The 21,043-nt window shown below is 39.2% G+C and overlaps 1 protein-coding gene across 1 annotated transcript in view; it reads left to right on the top strand.

Annotated features, from left to right (window-relative positions):
- The window catches only part of SLIT3 (slit guidance ligand 3), an 806,608-nt gene that overhangs the window by 89,803 nt on the left and 695,762 nt on the right, over positions 1-21,043 (top strand). The window contains exon 4 of the mRNA XM_048861176.2: positions 7,375-7,446. Coding sequence (XP_048717133.1) covers positions 7,375-7,446 — 72 coding nt within the window. The remainder of the gene's footprint in view (positions 1-7,374; positions 7,447-21,043) is intronic.

The following is a 21,043-nucleotide window of genomic DNA, read 5'->3' as shown; positions in this document are numbered from 1 at the left end:
CCTCTGATTCCTAGCAGTTGTCACTCAAAATCAGAGGCATGTTGATGGAGCAATTTTGGGAAGGCTGTGCTTCTGTTGCCCATGGTTTGACTGTTCCAGGGATAAACAGTACTCCAGTCTCTGGAGTTGCTAATCTGAAGCTTTTTGCACAAACTACGTCTTTTTAATGTAGTCTTGTACTTCCTTAAAACTCAAGTAAAATCTAGCAACGTTTTAGATAGAAGAAACATTTAAAACAAAACACAATTCATTCACCATTATCAGCAGCAATAATATATTTGAATTCACATAAATATTGACACAGAGTTCATGAACTAACTCAGTACATGGCTCAATCAGTCTCACTGTCATCAGAAGCTTAGTAAACAGACAGATCATACACTGTACCCTATTGAATGAAGTTGAGTGGAGGACCCTCCATTGAAAGCCTTCATGTTATCTCCCAGATATTAACGTCAGAGGAGAGAACACAGTGAGAGAGAGAGAGAGAGATGCAAATTGACTCTGAATTTAAAGATATTAACTTTTTTAATGAAATGAAAGGAAAAATGGCCAGTAAACATTTCAGTCTGAAGGGTTGCTAACAGACTATAGACCACTGAAGTGTGGAAAAGAGCAGAAATTTGTGCAACTGTAGTTGAAATGTCAGAAGACTGAGATTTTCAGTTTGGCTCTGAGATAGCAACAATCTGGATGCATACCTAGACCTAAATATGTTTTGGCTACAGTAAATTTCAGGTAGTTAAAACCCAGAAACAATTATTAAAGAAATCACTAACTCTGTTCAGGAGGGAATAATAGACTACTAAACAGTTTCTGGAAGGCAGGCACCTATTCAGTAGCAAAGTAGCAAGATTCACTGTGGAAAGTTGAGGTTTATGGGTTCTAGTCTTGTTCTTGAATTAGTAGGAGTAAAAACATACTAAATGGATATATATAGGTGGGTAGCCAAGTTACAGCAGTACATTTTGGTGTAACTTTTTGTAAATGACATATGTTCCTTAAACAGTATTGTTTCAAATGCTTGTCAGTGTCAGAAAAGACTTCCCACCATAGTTATTTGTGAGCAATAATGCCCATTGGACCTGTCTGTTTTAACTTTATCAAAGAATCATAGAAGATTAGGGTTGGAAGAGACCTCAGGAGGTCAACTAGTCCAACCCCCTGCTCAAAGCAGGACCAACCCCAACTAAATCATCCCAGCCAGGGCTTTGACAAGCTGGGCCTTAAAAACCTCTAAGGATGGAGATTCCACGACTTCCCTAAGTAACCCATTCCAGTGCTTCACCATTCTCTTAGTGCAATAGTTTTTCCTAATATCAACTTAGACCTCCTCCACTGCAACTTGAGACCATTGCTCCTTGTTCTGTCATCCGCCCCCACTGAGAACAGCCTAGTGCCATTGTCTTTGGAACCCCCCTTCAGGTAGTTGAAGGCTGATATCAAATTCCCCCATAATCATCTGTCACCATGAGCGGAGGCTGACAGAACGGGGCTTTTGCAGCGTAAATAAGCCCAGTTCCCTCAGCCTCTCCTCATAAGTCATGTGCCCCAACCCCCTAATCATTTTTGTTGCCCTCCGCTGGACTCTCCAATTTGTCCGCCTCCTTTCTGTAGTGGGGGGCCCAAAACTGGACACAATACTTCAGGTGTGGCCTCACCAGTGCCTAATAGAGGGGAATATTCACTTCTGTCAATCTGTTGGCAATGCTCCTACTGATGCAGCCCAATATGCCGTTAGCCTTCTTGGCAACAAGGGAACACTGTTGACTCATATCCAGATTCTCATCCACTGTAATCTCCAGGTCCTTTTCTGCAGAACTGCCAGTTAGCCAGTAGGTCCCCAGCCTGTAGCAGTGCATGGGATTCTTCCATCCTAAGTGCAGGACTCTGCACTTGTCCTTGTGGAACCTCATCAGATTTCTTTTGGCACAATCCTCCAATTTGTCTAGGTCACTCTGGACCCTATCCCTACCCTCCAGCATATCTACTTCTCCCAGCAGCTAAGTGTCATCCACGGACTTGCTGGGGGTGCAATCCATCCCATCATCCAGATCATTAAGAAGTTGAACAAAACCGGCTCCAGGACTGACCCTTGGGACAACTCTGCTTGATACTGGCTGCCAACTAGACATCGAGCCGTTGATCACTTCCCTTTGAGACCGACGATCTAGCCAGCTTTCTGTCCACCTTATAGTCCATTCATCCAATCCATACTTTTTTAACTTGCTGGCAAGAATACTGTGGGAGACCATATCAAAACTTTGCTAAAGTCCAGGTATATCATGTCCACCCCTTTCCGCATATCCACAGAGCCAGTTATCTCATCATAGAAGGCAATCAGGTTGGTCAGGCATGACTTGCCCTTGGTGAATCCATGTTGACTGTTCCTGATCACCTTCCTCTCCTCCAAGTGCTTCAAAATGGATTCCTTGAGGAGCTGCTCCATGATTTTTCTGGGGACTGTCTGTAGTTCTCCAAATTCTTCTTCTTCTTTTTTTAAAGATGGGCACTGTATTTGCCTTTTTCCAGTCGTCCAGGACCTCCTCCAATCGCCATGAGTTTTCAAAGATCATGGTCAATGGCTCTGCAATCACATCAGCGAACTCCCTCAGCGCCCTCAGATGCATTGCATCCAGCCCCATGGACCTGTGCGTGTCCACTTTTCTAAATAGTCCTTAACCTGTTCTTTCACCACTGAGGGCTGCTCACCTCCTCCCCATACTGTGCTGCCCAGTGCATCAGTCTGGGAGCTGACCTTGTCTGTGAAGATCGAGGCAAAAAAAGCATTGAGTACTTCAGCTTTTTCCACATCATCTGTCATTAGTTTGCCTCCCCCATTCAGTAAGGATCCCACACTTTCCCTGACCACCTTCTTGTTGCTAGCATACCTGTAGAAACCCTTCATGACCCTTCCTGTCCCTTGCTAGCTGCAACTCCAATTGTGCTTTGGCCTTCCTGATTACACCCCTGCATGCTCAAGCAATATTTTTATACTCCTCCCTAGTCATCTGTCTAAGTTTCCACTTCTTGTAAGCTTCTTTTTTGTGTTTAAGCTCACAGAAGATTTCTCTGTTAAGCCAAGCTGGTCGCCTGCCATATTTGCTATTATTTCTGCACATCGGGATGGTTTGTTCCTGCACCCTCAATAAGGCTTCTTTAAAATACAGCCAGCTCTCCTGGACTCCTTTCCCCCTCATATTAGGCTCCCAGGGGATCCTGCTTTTCTGAAGTCCAGGGTCTGTACTCTGCTGCTCTCCTTTCTTCCTTTTGTCAGAATCCTGAACTCAACCATCTCATGGTCACCACTGTCCAGGTTGCCACCCACTTCTACTTCCCTTACCAATTCTTTTCTGTTTGTGAGCAGCAGGTCAAGAGGAGCGCGGCCCCTAGTTGGTTCCTCCAGCACTTGCACCAGGCAGTTGTCCCCAACACTCTCCAAAAACTTTCTGGAATGTCTGTGCATTGCTGTATTGGTCTCCCAGCAGATGTCAGGGTGATTGAAGTCCCCCATGAGAACCAGGGCCTGTGATCTGGAAACTTTAACTGAATACCTCAGATGTGAATCACTTAGTTATACCCAATATCTGCAGGAGAGGGTCAGTGCTGAACTAGTCTCTGAAGCTGGTGTGTTGTCTTAATGCTGCCTTGGGGTACTGTAGCTGAAGTTGGAGAAAATGAGTTGTGATACAGCCTATACTCTACAGACAGAAAAAGTTAACTGGAACCAGAGAGCAATTAGTGCACCTGGAGGGTGGGCCAGGTCCAATTTAAAATTAGGTCCTGCTGGGAGGAATTGAGTGGCTGAGTTAAGGATGACCTAGCTGCAAGGAGTGGGGTGACTCATAAAGGAAGGACTTCAGGGCAGTAGAAAGGAGGCCAGAGCCCCAGGAGGAGATTAAGCCTTCTGATCTTCTCCTAAGAAAGAAACTTTGGCAAAGGTCCAGGAGGGAGACACTGGGAAGCCAGAGGGACAAAGCTCCTTTGGTGAGCCTGGACAAAAGGATAATAAGACTCAGGTCAGGGAGGCAGCCCAGGGGTTGGTTCTCCAGAGGAAAACACACAGAGACTTTTGGGCGGGGCAGAGAGGAGCCTAGGCCTCCAGGGACGCACCACTTGGTCCAAGAAAGAACTCTGTAGAGCCTGGGAAAGGGCAAAGTGTCTGTGGAGGAACGGACTGGGTAAAAGAGCCTAGAAACAAGCCAGAGGTAGGAAGTAGTGCAGGCAGGCAGCAGTGATCCAAGGGAGCTGACCTTAGTTGTCTGCCGCTGGTCCCTGGATTGGAACCAAGAGTAGATGGAGGGCCTGAGTTTCCCTATTAGCCACTGACAAAGGTGACATGGAAGCCTCCTGAGGTGAGAGGGACCACTGAGCCCAGTCAAGTTAAAAACTGGTTTAAAGGCATTGGACTACTGTGTTCTAGTACTCTTTGTTACCCCAGAAGGGGTGGAGCTGAATGTAACCTGGCCAGAGGGCTGAGTCACAAGGAGAAGCAGACTATTGCAGGCCAAAGCAGCAGTCAGCACGGGGTGCCAGGGAAGGAGGGCGCATTATATGACAGCCAGTGAGTCACTTCTTGACAGAGTCCATTGACAGACCTGGTGCCCCCACTTAATCTCCCCCCCTTAAAAATACAGCTGTTCTTGTTCAGTAGATAAAGGGGGAATGCAGGATTTTTCTGTAGTCCTGGCAGGAGAACTTTGTGCTTGTTGTGTAGTAGCTTCTGGAATTATAAAACAGACTAAATGTATCTTAGTAAATAGCTTCAACTGTTATTCCATAATTGCTCTATTTATGTGACTGTTGCTATCATTAAGGACCCTGAATAAAATCGTACTCAGGCTTATGCGGATTTTACAAGCACAATTTTTTTCTCATATTCAGTAAAAACAGATGGGAGTGAGCCGAAAGTTATCAGAGTTTTGACTACATAAAGTATCATTCAATCAGCATATTCCAAAAAACAACTTCCTTACAGTGATGCTCTTTCCATAGAATTCCCTTTGGTAAATAGTATAATCATTAATAAAGTTAGAATAGTGGTGTTGAAGTGCTGGTCCCGGAAGTAGTACCCACGATGACAAATCTATCTAAAGGAAATTAGAAAGGTATTCAAAATGCCCTCAAAGGTATTAAGATACTTAGGTTTTCTTCTTCAGTTAACTGACAGATGTAATAACTAGCATGGATACATATTTGTGGCATGAAATGTAGCATTGTCGACGCCTTTCCACACAAAGGAACCAAAAGTGAAAATTGCACCATGCAATGATTCCATCTCTGGGGGTGGAAGGTGAGGGTGGTTATTAACCAGTAGGTTTAAAAGGGCAGAAGGATGGGAAGATTGGTCCCAGAACTGGCCAGGAGAAACTACTATTAAGAAAAATGCTATCAGCTCTTGGATAATTGCAGATAACAGCATCTCGGCTTGAAATCTGCGTGAATCTTAATTTACCTTCCAAATCATGTATTTTAGAGTATTTTTTCATTACGTACCTTATATAACTTATTTTAGATATCACATGTTGTCTACACAGATTTCACTGCAACTTCAGCAAACAACAACAACTTGATGGTTAAGTTAGTTAAAGCTGGTTAATGCTAGAAATGACAGAAACTACCTACACCTTGTTTGGCTATGTGCTATCACAAATCATTGATTTCCTTATAGTTCATTCTGCTAGTCATTTTTAGACTTAGACTCCCCCATCTGCTGACTAAACCTGTTCTGTGGCTTTTGATAGTATTTCATTTATTGCTGTGTTTAGTCATTAAATGCACTTGCATAGAAAACTAACTTGGGTGTATGTTACTGAAATGTACTGGGAGGTGAACCTATTGTATAACTTGTTTGTATTAGGTATGTCCTTAATTTTGAGTATGTCCAACTGTAGGCAAATCTTCCAAACCCAACCTTGTCTGTTCTTGATATCAGGAAGAGAAGTACATATATGATTGCCTTTTTCCATTGTTGCTGGATTTATTCATATGGTAGCCATATGAAAACTCCAGCCTTTCAGTCCTAGTGACCTTAGACTGATCCCTAAGGAAGACCTTTCAGGCCAAAATGGTGGAGGCCTGTAAGGTGAATAAATCCAGAAAGGCATGGAAAATGAAATGAAGTACTCAGCATCCAAGAAAATTAGAAACCAGGAATTGGAGGCTAAGCATCAGTATGTCTCTGAAAGAGACCATGTGGCTTTTGGGAGCAGAACCCTAGTAACCCCCATCATATCATGGAATCAGACTCATTACTACCGTTATAAACATTTGGGGCAGATTAGCCAAATGCTGTGTGTTGTTATTTTTCAGCTATAGAGAGACACAAAACAGAACGATTCTGTGGGAGACTGGAGCCAGATACTTAGTTTGAGCTTTGAATGTCTTTTCTGTGAGCTCAGGTCAATTGTTAAATTTAAGTAACATTTACTGAGCTTGTGGATGACCAGATATCTGTTTCTGCTGTACATTGCAGTATTTAACTTGTGTTTCTAAAGTGGGTTGCTTTGTCTACATTAAGCTGATTTCAGTTTTGCATGACTGTTATAAAGATAATTTTTACTTCGGGGTGATAGATACTTTTGTAGTTGATGGAGGGCAGGATGGGCAAATAAACTTTTCCCAGCTGGCATGATGTGTTACTGAGTCAGTGCAAAAGTTGGTCAAATGAATATATTAAAATTAACTAGAAAATAAATATTAAAACAGGTCCCCAAAAAGTTATTTTAGGAGATACTTTCAGTAAACTAGGTTGCATTTCCAATCACAAAAGCCTTTGCAAGGATGCAGTAATCCCATTAAAAGTGTGTTTTCATTCTTTTCACAATAGTGCCCAGATTTCCAGAGTTAATGTTTAATATACAGTTTAAAAAAAATTAACATGACCGTGTACAGTAGACACAATAGGCAGTCTGGAAATAATTCCAGGATGGTTGGGATATTTAACTTGTTTTGGGATATTTAACTTGCCTACATTTTTAGAAAGAAAGATGAAAACCAGATACCTTCTGCAAACCTCTTCAAAACACTGAAAACTCAACGTGGGAGCCATGTGATTTGTATGTTAGTAAACATCCAATACAACTCTAAAATGCAGATACAGTTCTACACACTATAGCATTCTGACTTAATATTTGCTGTCTCTGTCTTATTTTGCAAGGAGCTGGCCAGGTGGTCTACACATGGCATGATGTACTGACCTTGTGTATTAATAATGTACACAAAGGCTTCTACGTTCTGTACTAGCTTAATACCATGGCTTTTCACATCCTTTAATGGGAGTTACATGTGTTGTGGAAGATGGAATAGGCTCCTGAGTATGAAAATTATTCTAATGCCTTTTTTGTGTTAACTGTCTTCTCTTTATTTATTTAGGCGTCTGAACAAGAATAAATTACAGGTTTTACCAGAGCTGCTTTTCCAGAACACGCTGAAGTTAACCAGATTGTAAGTATAGTTTACTTTTATTGTGTATGTGCCTTGATTCATTATGTGGATAGTGCATTTGCTATGATATTTTGGTTAGGTACTTTAGTGACATTTAAGATACATCTAGATTTCCATAGTTTCATGAGGACATTTTACCATTATGTTATGGTATTTATGTACTAGAAAATAAATACATATATGAAGGAAACCACAAACTTTCTTTCCCTGTTTCATAGTTGATGTAGATTCAAAATGATGACTTCAGTCATTATACTTAAAACTCGCTGTGTAGAGTTGCAGGATTAGTGCAGAAGTGGCCACGGTTTGCTTTCAGTGTAGTAAGCTGTCCACAGAGAAATAGACGATTCTTGTGCTATTTAAGATGGGCATGTTGGCATAAAACTGGCTACCGAAATTGTAAAGTTATTACAGGGTGAATGAAAAGTTGCTACATTGATGTGGGGTTGTGATAATTGTGTTTTAATACGTCTTTATGCAATCAAACTATCCACTGAGGCAATCTAATAATTTTTTCTTCCTGTGGAAATGTGAAACACATGGTGATGGTGAAGCAGAATTTGGGAACCAATTCACTATTTTAAAAATAGACTCTTTGTCCAAGTTTTAAAGCAAAAGAATTGTGCAATGTTCAGCCAGGAGCAGTCGTGATACCGTTGTGAGGACCTATTTTCACATATTAAACTCCTTCGTGTTGTCAGAATTTCATTGTGAAGATCTTTGTGTGTAACTCTTGGAGCTTCTGATCAGCAGCACAGTTCTGGAGACAAAATCTCATAAGCCATACTTGTCTTTTACTTTCAAAATCTACCTATAGACTCTCAAGTACCAGTGTGACATACCTGCTCTTGGAATGCTAGCCTTGCTGCAGCTTTTAACGCTCTGGAAATATTCATTGAGTGGACTTTCTAGGACTGAGTGGTATTTGCTTGAGTTTTCTAAGATTCTTCGTGCAAGTGTGTGTAAATTCCACAGGTTGAAACTGCTCTTTAGTCAAAACTACACACTGCTATATACCTTGTTGATAGGGCAGCTGGTCACAACCACACCCCATTTAAACCATTCTCCTAAAGTGTTTGGGTTGTTGTGTTTTATAAGCAAGTGCCAGCACTTGTTAAAGTAAAATTATGCAAAGCTAATTTGTATGTAATAACATAATCTCAGTTATTTAAGAAGCAGAAGGTTTCCTCTTCCATAGGTAGCTATCACACGATCTGTGATTATCATTAGGTTTAAAGCAGCTTCTGCAGTTCAGCATGTTGATACAGTGATCATATCACACTTTGATAACACACAAGACCTCCTTCCCTTATGCATTTAAGATTCCTACAGCAAAACAGTGGTATAGAAAAATAATCTAGTTTAGTATTTCCATAATCTCAGGTATCAGTGAAGCAGTTATCTGCAGCATCTATGAAAAGGCTTTATATATGCCAGTACAAATCTTCATGTATCACTCCTATGAAGATATGCCTTAATATAAGGTGAAGGAACTAATCAAAGTGCAAGTAGTCAGGTATTTTGATATGAAATATATTCAAAAGTACGTTCCTTTGATTATTCAGATAATCAAGCTGTTTATTGTCCTTGAAAACTAGGGTAATAGTTGTGCTTTTATAGAGCTTGTGGGGTAATTATCTGAGAGGTCTAGCTGAGTATGAATTTGGCACTTCTATAGTGATTCCCCTCAGAAGGTTTTAAAAATGTTAGTGAATAAAGAGTCTCATCAGCCCAGTGAGGTATGCAGGTGTGATCCCAGGGTCTCAGTCATTGGTAGTAGTTGGGATCTATCCCCTCATACTGTGCTTAGCCAGAAAGTAGTCTTTTCTCTTAAAGGTACAAGCATTAAATTGAAGTAATGTTTAAAGTGAAACTTGTACCCTAGATACAGTAACAATTTATCATTATTGCTGCTTCCAAAAGTAATAGGCCAGTTTTGCTACACATGTTTCAGTGGTGCAGGAATAACCGGAGCAGCAACCTAACCATTGAGATGCATGTGGATGGAAGGTTTTTTTTCTTTTTTGTTTTACCCCTTTTCTACTTAAGGAAACTGGACAGCTAGCACTGGGATCTGATTTTTGCACAACTGCTCTGAATCTGCCCACAGTAAAATTCAGAGGTGTTTTTTCTCACTTTCCTGCTGTGAGCTAAATTCACTGGAGTCCAGAAAAACTAATCAATTTCACTTGCAATAGGTCTCTGGGTAAAACACTTCAGTGAAGGGGCATGGCTCTGATATTCCTTTTCAGTAGCTGGCATGAACTTACAAGAGAAAAGAGAACAATTAAGACAGCAAGGAAGGGGAATAACAGAAGTGAGGCAAAAATGAAGAGGGAACAGGAGTAAGAGTGACAAGACTTCAATGGAGGTCAGACAAAAAAAGAAGAAAATAAAGGAAGATGGAAGAAAGAGGGAAAGATGATAATACTGGTTCAGTTTTCTATCTAACTTTTTAGTTATGCACAGTACTCAAACATGTATTGTGTGGGCTGCCACAGTTTGACAAAGGTTAGCTCACTGGACTGCCAAATCACTTCACTCATCCTCTTAGTAAAAGTTAGAACATAGACAACCAGCTAGATTTGTGACCAGGTTAGTTACTAATTCTGCTCACCAGAACCAATCCATGCCTGTAACTCTCTTAATTCAGTAGTTGAAGGAAACTAAATTATATAACAGTAGGGCTAAGATGTCTGTAGCATATAAGGTTGCAGAGCTTCTGTTTAAATATACAAACCATACACATTCACAAAAGCCCAGTAATTGTGTATCAGCTGCTTATTTCAAACACCCACAGACACACAGAAGGTTTTTGGACCCTAAGAAAAGGTATGACAAGCCATCCAATTCAACTTTGCTGAAAAAATACAAAAAACCCAGCTGGGTGATAACTCTATGAGAGTTGGCATTTTTATCTTGTTTATTAACACTGGTGTTGGTAGCAACTGCGATCGGTGGCAGGTATCGCAAGATGGTCCGGTCTGGTGAACACCAGGGCAAACTTCCTGTTACCCTGGGTAGTTCGACAGAAGACCTGAAAGTGTTTTCGGAATTGGTCACAAAGGTTGTAAAATAAATTTAAATTACTTTTGTTCCACAGATCATGACTGCCTGGAACTGTTCCTGTCTGAGTTGAAATGTTGCCTGTTAGTTTCCTGTTGGACTAAAGTTGTGTGTGTTTATATTTTTTATTTCAGCAGAACCTCTTAAAGTTTTGTTTGAGCTATGGGAAACTTGGGAGGGCAGAGGGGAGCGAAAATTCTTTCAGGGGTGATAGCATATTAAAGACTGCATATTAAAGCAAACATGTCTGAAGTAGCAGACTTCAGAGCTGGGACAGATGCATTCCTCTTCCATACCCTTTAATTTGCTCGGCTTGGGGGGAGAAAACTGGTGATGATTTTAAAAGTTCATTCACCATGTGTTGGGATGCATATTGGCAATCCAGAACCTGCTTACCTGCAGTAATCAATAACCTCATCCTTCAAAGGAGCTGAGAAATAATTCCGGGTCTTGAGAACTATTACTCCTTCCTTTCTGGCCATTTTTTTCCTATTCACTCATGTATATTTACACAGACGTTACTGGCTATTATGGACTAAATGTAAGGAAAACAGTTAAATTCATCGATGTAACAATTGCAACTGCTTTAAAAAAAAATAGTGCTTCTGCTAAATACTTGGACCCTTACATTTCTTCCCCCGAAACAAAGAAGTGTAGGCTCCTTCTTTTATACAAATGATGACAATAAAGCCTGAGTAAATACCTTGTCTGTGGCCCCTCCTTTACTGCAGATGGCAGATGAAATATCTAATAATCTGGTGCTTTCTTGTAGCTCTACAATTCTCAAATTGGAAAGAAAGCAATTAACACTTATCTCAAACCACATTTCACCCCTAAAAATCAAAGGTCATTAAACTTCAGCTCCAGGGAAATTTCAGGTTACTTTTCAAGCTGAGCTCTGTGCTTCATTACCAATCAGATGCTTGCAACTTTTTTTAAGTTTAATAAGATGTACTATTTTTTAGAGTGAAAGATAGAGTACACAGCTTTCCTGTTAGTCTAAGAGAGGTCTTTCCCAGTCTTTAAAACAGCTTTTGTGCTATGTGAAGACTATTTAAAAATACATAAACCCTTCCCCACTAATTCTATTATGGTGTTATAAAACTTCAGAGGCAAATAACATTGCCCTAAAGACAAGATTCATTTGGGATCCTAAAAATCAGTAAGATATTTTTCGTTTCTGAGAGCTTCTTTTTACTTTTGGCCTTAGCCCTGATGTAATCATGTGCTGACTGAACACTCACAGCTCCCATTGACTTCGGTTGGAGTTTGGGATACTAGTACTTCTGAAAATCAGACCCAACATATGTAGCCCACAAGTAGGCAGTACCTGATGTTGTGTTTGCTGGGCCTCAGTTTCCATGTGATGGTGCTTACTGTCTGTAAGAATATTCATGCACAGTGAAATACGTGTTTCAACAGACATTATACATTTAGTCGTTTTTGATTTGATGAGCAGAAATTTTTGGTCAAGAAGTTATAAAGTTTGATCAGCACGACAGATTTAGCTTTGTTTTGTACACATAGATATTCTGTAATACTTTGTTAATTTCAATTAATATTTAGTTAGCTGTTCTTATTCCTCCTCCAGCTTTACTGGTGAAATATTAATTCTCAATCTAATAGTTGTTTACCATTCTTTCCAGATCCAGCATATTTCTTGGATTAATATTTGTATTCAACAGGAAGAGTTCAAGACTAAAATAACGAAACTTAAATTCAATGAAAAAAGCTATCTCGTGTGTATATAAAATTTCAACGTTGATTTTCAATTACTTATTGTATGGAAGGAAGAGCTTTAGACTCTTCTTATTTAGATGTCTCCTCAAAAGCAAGCACATGTGAGGGGATGAGCATTATTTGATGTGGAAACTTGCTTTGTTTACTTTTTTCCCCCCAAATATTTGTTAATAATAAAAACTTTGCAGACAATTTTTTTCTGCTCTGTGCTAGAAGCTATATCATGAAGTGGTGTCTTCTTCCTCTTCCAGATCATTGTCTCAACGAATCTCACTGTGCAGTTGTCCTTGAGTTGCTTTTGATATATTTTTAGACTGTAAAACCATCAGGTAAAGGAGCTTGGCTTGCTATTTACCTTAAAACACCATGCTCAGCCGTGGCACTAATAAGTAATTAATGTACGATGAAGAACCAGTCATTAACTGATAAGCTTTCTAAATGAGCAGGTAGTCTTAGATGCCGTCTACGAGGTGGGATGGTAGAGAACAAACTATGATTTTACAGTACCTCAGAATTTGAATATGCTTGTAATTTTTATGATTATTCACAGGCTTCTTTGTCACATCTGGTTGACATTACCACAGGAATATATAGAGGAATAAACTTCCAAGTGGAATGTGAAACATCCCACAAAATGAGTTTCTCATAGACTGGTGCATAAAACATATGGACCCTTTTGCTTTGGAAGGTGGGGCTTTGGAGCTCATGGATTTAATATTTGCTTTATCTTAGAAGATAAGAGTTTTAAGGTAATGCTTATGATAAATGGTCCCATGATCAGCTGCACTGGTGTGCATAATTGTCATTCTTCTGTTGTCTTGATTGCCTAGGTCTTAATCTAAACCTTGTCTCCCAACTAATTTCATATTTAACATAAATACCTTTATTGGAATCACTGTTAAAGTTAATGGTCAAATTCTTTGGATCGGTGCATAGGTATGTAGGGGGAGGGTACCTTACTAAATCCAGAAATCAACATAACTGAGGTGACAACCAGACAAATCCAGAGGTTGAGCCTATCAGTAGTTAACAAATGGATAACAAGAATAATGTTAAACTTAAAAATACGTTCTAAGCTGAGATGTGCATACGCAAAAAACAAAACACAAAAGCCTATTTATCAACTGTAAAAACAAGCTGTGATTTGCAATTATATTGAATTTTTTAACATGAGAAGCCAGAACCTAAATTCCATCAATTTTTAAAAAAGCCTTTTTTGTGGGTTGCATGTAAGGGGATAATTCCTACACTCAGTATGCGTAGGTGACTTCTGAAGATGGTCATGGCACTTACATTTTTGTACAAAGAACCCAACATAAACGTATTTGGTTGTGTAGCGTTTTAAATGACCAAGGCCAACCCAAAGCACTTCACTGGAAGTAATATGCCTTCGAAGAAAACTATTTTTAAAAAGCTAACCTGAATGAGATTGAATGATTGGTTAGCCTTCTGAATTCACAATTGATTGTGGTCAGAAGAGTATCTGTTAGGTTTTGTCACCAGTAGTGGCTTGTCAGTTCACAAAGCCAGCGAAGTTCTGAAAAATGGATGGATCAGATTAGATAAGATTGAGAAGGTCTGGAATATATGAAGAAAACAGATTACCGACAGTCTTGGGGCATGTCTACACTACACTCGAACACCTCTGGCTGGCCTGGGTCAGCTGATGGGCTTGCAGGGTTCAGCCTGCAGGGCTAATAAATTGCAATGTAGACATTTGGGCCTGGGCTCTGGGACCCCGTGAAGGGGGAGGGTCCTAAAACTCAGGTTCTAGCCTGAGCCTGAACGTCTACACTGCAACTTTATAGCCCCACAGCCTGAGCCCTGTGAGCCTAAATTAGCTGAGCTGGGCCAGCCATTGGTGTCTTATTACAGTGTAGACATACCCTTAAAATACAGAGATCTTCACATTTTAAAATGCAGCCTGGCAGCAGAGAGATTCTATAATTGTGAACTATGCTGGTCCAGGCAAAACTTATGCCTCACTAAGTACTTATAGCACCTTTTTAAAATCAAAGGGTTGTAAAGCATTGCACGTAATCAAGCACCAACATTTTGTCGTTTCCTCTTGTAAATTGTACTTGTCCAAGAGAAGACATGCAGGTAAACCACATCAGTTGGAAAATTAATACTGTAAATCCAGTTCCTTTGTGTTTGAAAAGAGAGACCAGATCTAATTTTAATCCAGAAAAGTTGTCAGATACTAATGAGTAGAGGTTACTGAATATAACACCATATAGCCTGTAACAGGCTCTAACTATTTGTGGCTAAAGGGAATTTGCCAACGAAGTTGGTCTGTGGGGTGAACGCTTCAATTTCTTAGTAAAATCATTAGACCAGTTTGTAGATAGTTTCACAATAATTGGTGAAATAAAGCAGGTATGAACTTTTTGTTACAGTAATTAATAAACTCATCAGTCTGAGAATACTGTTTTCATATCTATGGTTAATAAGGCCTTAGTTTTTCTGAATGGGAAACCTATTTTGCTGTTGCCCATGAATGTGTGTTTTGAATGTAGTACATCTGATAAATTCAGTTTATTTGCATTGTAGCAGGCTACATTATCCATTTTGGGCTGTGAAAGTCATCTCTCAGTATAAGAAAATAGGTTTTGTTCAGAATATATGTGCTGTTTCCTCTCCTGTTGAATCAAGGCCTTAGAGCTTCAGTCATTAACAACATCATATGTTAGTTACAAGGCATATTGTCCCTTCCCCTCTCCCCCTGCAACAAGCAAGCAGCTCCAACTATAAATCACCCAACTGTAAACTAATGCATTCCATTGAGGTTTCACTGTGGTAGCAATAATAGTTGGTACTTACATTATGCTTTCCATTCAAAGAGCACCATACAAACATTAATTAGCCCCCAAAATAGATGTGAAGGTGGGAGAAGAGCACTATCTCCATTTTTTTTATAGAGGGGGAAGAAAACGGAAGGTGAATATTGGACTAAGACACACAGTTAATTGCAAAAATGAGATTAGAGCCTGTGCTCAGTCCACTAGTCCATGCTGTTCCTCTGTTTTATTGTGTGGTAAGGGTGAGAGAAATTAAACTGGCATCAATCCCACCCATGAAATAATGCTTTTATAACAACTTTACAGCCTTCATTCACTTATACTAATTTATTCCAGCTTTGGTTGTAATTCAGATCTGTGTTAGTATTTATCTTGTTGATATTTATCATTAAAAGTGCTGACAATGCTTAGTAATACAATAATTTTTCTTTCATACAAATTGTAAAATGAGAACTTGCCAAATATATAATAGATTATTCCAGTGTGGGGAAAACAGACTTCACCTTCCAATCAAAATTCCGCAGTGTTCTGAATGCTGTTCAGAATGCCCTTCAACAAATGATGTTGTGGAATCCAGGATGATAGGTGGCTGACTGGGAGCTGTTTGACTATGATGTGTGAATTTAACACCTTTTTAAATCAAAAAATCTTCAGCGCTTTGCAAACATTAAATACCATTTGTAACAGGTCTGTGAAGCTTTTACAAAAGGGAAAGAGACAAAAGTTTAACTATGAAAATTCTCCCATCCAAAATAAATGTCTGCTTCCTTATTATGGGATTGTTTGCTTACTCTGGATAAAGTTATTAGCAAATGGAAACAGTTTCCTCAAAGATTATAAATTGAGTTTGTCCGCTGTATTACAAATCTCCTCTATTAAGTGTCTAGTCTGGGATGAGATAACCAGCACATTAATGCTAGCTAATAGGGCATAATGCATAGCAGGGTATAAAAAGACTTGAACAAGTGAGCATATGTGATTAGACTTTTTAATGTGTCAAGGAAAAACTGAGAAGCTTGGATTTCTTTTTGACCTTCATTAACCTCCATTTTCTCTACTATTCCTTGTCCATACATAAAAATTAGACCTAACTATATACTAAGTATTTTCTGAAGACCTCTCAGAAATACTCTTTTTGGAGTGTTCCTAGTCTTGAGCCTGTAAAAGGTATGCACTGCTGCTTTATAAGCACCCGAAAATAAGAGTTGATAATGGAAATGGTGACAAAGCCTGATGATTGTGATTACAAATGTGTGATCTGTTAGGGGTCCAGAAACTTCAGCAAAATTATGTTGATGAATTTACAAGTAAGTTCAAGCCAACTGTTTAACTGTCATAGTCTGACTTTTTATTTAATGTATACATTTTAATCTTCAGAATTTCTTTTCCTTCTGGTGAACTTCATTGTGTATCTGATGTGAAGATCTAAGTGTGTTATCCATTCACTATTCTTAGATAAGTAATTTCCAACAGCATTAGTTGGATTTACACAGCTGATACGCTGTCCATTCAACAAACAGAGTATCACGCAAAGGTGTGAAAACTGGAGTTAGCTTCCAGATTCAGTGTGCCAAATTCTTCACAGGTGCAACTTAAGGCAGAATTTGGCCGAGTGGGTCAGCTTCTTTTAGTAGGAGTCCACATAAGTGTAATGTGGATTGGATTTTTGCCTATGGCTGATACAGTACCTGATGGGTTAACTATAGCCAGGATACTTCTGAGGACATTTATGGATTACCAAAAACTGACTTTAAAGAAGACAATATCTAGAACTACAGCCCTTAAGTTCCCAATTCCACCTTCATACTTATGAAACTTTAAGAATGAAATCATGACTTTCTGACCTAATCCGGAGGCTTTTAGCTAATGAGCATCAGGAGAAGTTGTGTTCAGAACAAGCAACCAGTTCATAAATTCTCTTGATGTCCTCATTTCTTTCTCACTAGACAGAGGATAGACTTAAAGCTCCAGTATCACTGGAGCCCAGCATTTACAAGTCAGCTGTTCAATAAGCTTGAATTACTGGGCATTACATTGACAAAATAGTATGGGCCATAATGGGGTGTTGCTATGGTATTTTCCAGATCCAATAATTGTAGTTTTAGTGTGTATAGCTCACAGCAGGTCTGTTCAGAAGATAGTAAATAATTACAATAAATGTTTGCTGATGTCTAGGGAGCACTTCTAGTTTGAAAAGACATATGTTATGTCAGAGACACATATTGGAGATTTCTGGGTGACATCTATTCCGTTTATCAAGCTGGAGCCATTTTATTGCTTGCTTTTTTTTTGCTCTAGTGGTAAATAGCATATTTAGCAACATTATGTCTGGAAATGAAGTGGCCTTAACTGCAGAGTCTAATTGTGACTCTCTGTTCACTGCTCTTCCCCAGTGCAGGCAGAGGGCTCGGTTTCTTTTATTTAATTATGAATGATTCATATTTTCTGCACCTGTTAGTAGAAAATGAAAAAAGGCAGTGTCAGAAAATAAGTAATTGATTCTCCATCCGGGATTCTAGTCTCTGACTTGTGTGAAGTTAGTTATTTAAAACTACTTTGTGCAGATGTCTTGGTTTCCTAAACGGTAGCGGTAGAGGGAATCAGGGGAGAGGGTGGTACTTTGAGACCTTGCTTGTGATTTCAGGGCCATGTGTCATGTAAGGGCTGTCTATTGTTAGGTTCTCTACTGATTGGGTCATCCAGTTGTGTAAACACTGACGGCCATTTGTGGCAAAGGACTGTTCATTTCCAAAAGAAATATCCACACCAATAAATGATGCTAGACAGTACTTTGTTGATGGAAGTCAGCAGCATTCTTCCATTACAACTGAAAAACAGGACTTTTTTGTAGGTTTGTTATTTTTGAATACAATAAAATATTCACACTTGTTTTCAGAGAGGCAGCATGTTTTTTGGGTTGGAGTTTGATATTGGGGTCCAAGTATTCCTGATTTGTAATCCTAATTTATCATTAACTCGCTCTGTAGCTTTGGGCATGTTACTCTGTCTCTTGGTTTTCCCATATGTTAAAAAGGATAGTGTAGATATATTCACATTTTCAAAACACTCTAGTATGATAGCATCCAGTACCAGGTCATATCTGTATGTTGTAAGATAAGAGAGGTTGCTTTCTTCTTATCCTCAGTTTAAGCAGAAGTTTCTCAGTTAGGAACATTAGAGCCCCTAACTAGTGTGCTGGACAACTAGCCGTGCTATCGGACTGCAGGCTAAGTAGGCTGACTTAGGGTGTTTTTTGTTTTTGGAGGGTTTTTTTTGCACTTTAGTCTCTCAACATGGGTGGCTCTCCTTCAGTTCCTGTGGTAGAAATGGCCAAATGCCAAAAAACTCAATGCTCAATAACTCTCCTCCCACTTATGCATCAACTCATTCCTGTCCCCGAAACGTAGATACATACAGACTGCTTGGAAAATGCTGTGCCTGGCCTGGATCAACAAATTTAGGCTCTTTGGACCAAGATTGAGGAGTTGTGGATGCTGATTAGAAAATAATCTGGCAGAAGTATTCTGCAGTAAATTTGACTGCATTCTAAATAATGGCATATGAATGTACTTTTGAGGTGATAAAGTATAAAGACAAAATACTATAATGCTGTACACACTCCATCTCTGTTTACAATGTGTACATTCATTCTTGCAGAACAAGCAAAGCATGTAAACCTTTTCTCTTCGGTCTTATATGCAAAGCTGACATTCAGAATCCCTAATTTTCCAAATGTTTTACACAAACTCTAGGAAGGCTTCCAAAATGAAAAATAAAATCATAGAGTTCTATGCAGTGTTCAAACATGAACTAAACTAAAATAATGGACTTGGGACTTCAGTGCAGGTGTATCCATATGGGCACAAGGGTCTGCTCACTCAGAACCCATTGTAGGATTTTGGTCCTCTAACCTCTCATCTGGTAATTTTCAGAAATATATGCATTTAAAATACACTGATACTTAAGAGAGGAAAAAGGGCTATTATTTGATGCGTTACTTGTTATTACATGGTGTTGAAAATAAACACTATGTCCAAATCATCTCAGCTGAGACTGAAGTGGCTAATTTTGCTGAGGTAATATGATGGTTGGGTTCCTAAATCTGTGAAGAATCACTTGCTTAAAATATAGCATCTTTCACATCAGTAAAAAGGGAGAGAAAAGTGGCATCTTTGTAATCAGTTCTAATTAGCTAGACCTAGGATACCAAGATTCCTCTTGACAGTCTTTAAAGAGCAAAAACAGTAGAACTGATGTTGAACAGACATAAGGTGAATGGAAATTAGAGTTATGTAAAATCTGCAAATAAAGTACTTGTGTTGACTGGATGTATCAGTGGAGAACTAACTAGCAGGCTTCATAGAAATGACAGCTACTATCAACACTATAGAGCCAAGTATTAAAAGAGAAACTCTACCAACTGCTAAGAAAGTCAAACAACTGTGCCCCTTAATCAAGTGGTTGTTGATTATGGGCCTTTTGTAGCAGGTCAACTTTCATTGATAGACAGAAATTAATATTATGGAGTGGATTATGGTGTAATTTAGTTTATTTACTCTATTTGCATATTCTTATATACAAGATGTTTAATTTATGCTTAAACCAACCAAGGTAGACCCAACCATACACAGGTCATGTTCAGCAGCCATCAAGAAAAGCTGTTTTCACCACTATTGCTCCATGTCTCATACGATCCTCTCAAATGCCACTAAAGCTTCCTGTCTTGGCTGACCTATCACACTCCAGTCTGGAAACAGAGGAGTAACAGCAGCAGATTTATCACGTTGCTCTCTGCTGACCTATTATTGCTCAGCAGATTCATCATGCTATTTTATCAAACAATAAAGAGGAAAAACTAAGCAGGTCAGCCAGTCATGCCTTGTTTCCAGTTTTGAATTCCTTCTCGCTAGCAGCTTTAGCCTAGGACTAGAGTTTAGTGAGTCAATCAGGCCACTCAATGAAAATGTTAGGCAATGGTTTAGCACCTAAATGGCTAAGGAGTGTGTATTGTGGCCCAGATTACTGTTTAGGATGTTTATATTTAATTTCTTTGCTTTTGAAAACTAATTTTAGCTTTCAGTTACAGAATCTACACCAGTGTTTTCTTAAATTGCCCTTTTGTATCTTATTTTGGCTGCTTTACTTACAAGAAGATTTACATATCTTCATGTCATTTTCCAATGGAAAGACATTGATCTCTCATTTGTAACTCAACAATACCAAACTCATTGGAACAAGTTCTCCAGAGGGGTGGTGTCATTCTGTTTCTCTATTGAACACATTTATTGGCTGGCTACCTAAAACCAATTAGCAAGCCTTCGATTTAGAGTACTAAATTGATATGCTAATTAAGGTAGTTTTCTAACTGTAAGCCATGATTACCTATCTCAACATGGGAAATGTTACTAACAGTGCCTCTTTTTAGATATAATTTGATGACTATTTGTTGGAAAGCACTTCATTAGGCAGTTTTTATATTCAGCTTCATACTAAATAACTGAAAAGATAAAGTAACAAGGTTAACCAAAAAAAAAAAAAAATCTGTGCTGCTTATTTATGGGGGCTTGTTTACTTGCTTTCAGTATAAATTACTTCTGCTAAAAGCTTTCAGGTCACTCCAGTGATACACTAATAGCCTGAAGCATCCCAAATTCTCTGCATGTGATGAGACAACTAATATGCCACAGTTAATACATGACAGAAGCATCTGTCACACTGTCTGGAGTGGCTCATGACTGTGAGTTGCCTACCTCAGGGCAGACTGTCAGAAAACAGGGCAGACACCCCTAACTGGTGGTGTGTTCTATTATTAGATTTCACCAAACGAGTAACAAATGTGAAGTCCTGGATCACTAAACCAGTCTTACCATGGAGTCACAGACAGTCCCCTTATACTCTCCAGTCTATGTTGCCACCTAAACAAACTGGACTTTGTGATAAAATGGTTCCTTACACCAAAAATCACATCACATTTAGGTTGCTTCCAGTCC

Source organism: Caretta caretta, chromosome 8 (genome assembly GCF_965140235.1).
Source record: "Caretta caretta isolate rCarCar2 chromosome 8, rCarCar1.hap1, whole genome shotgun sequence".
In the NCBI taxonomy this organism is placed as follows: Eukaryota; Metazoa; Chordata; order Testudines; family Cheloniidae; genus Caretta; species Caretta caretta.
This window is presented reverse-complemented; position numbering and strand designations above follow the sequence as displayed.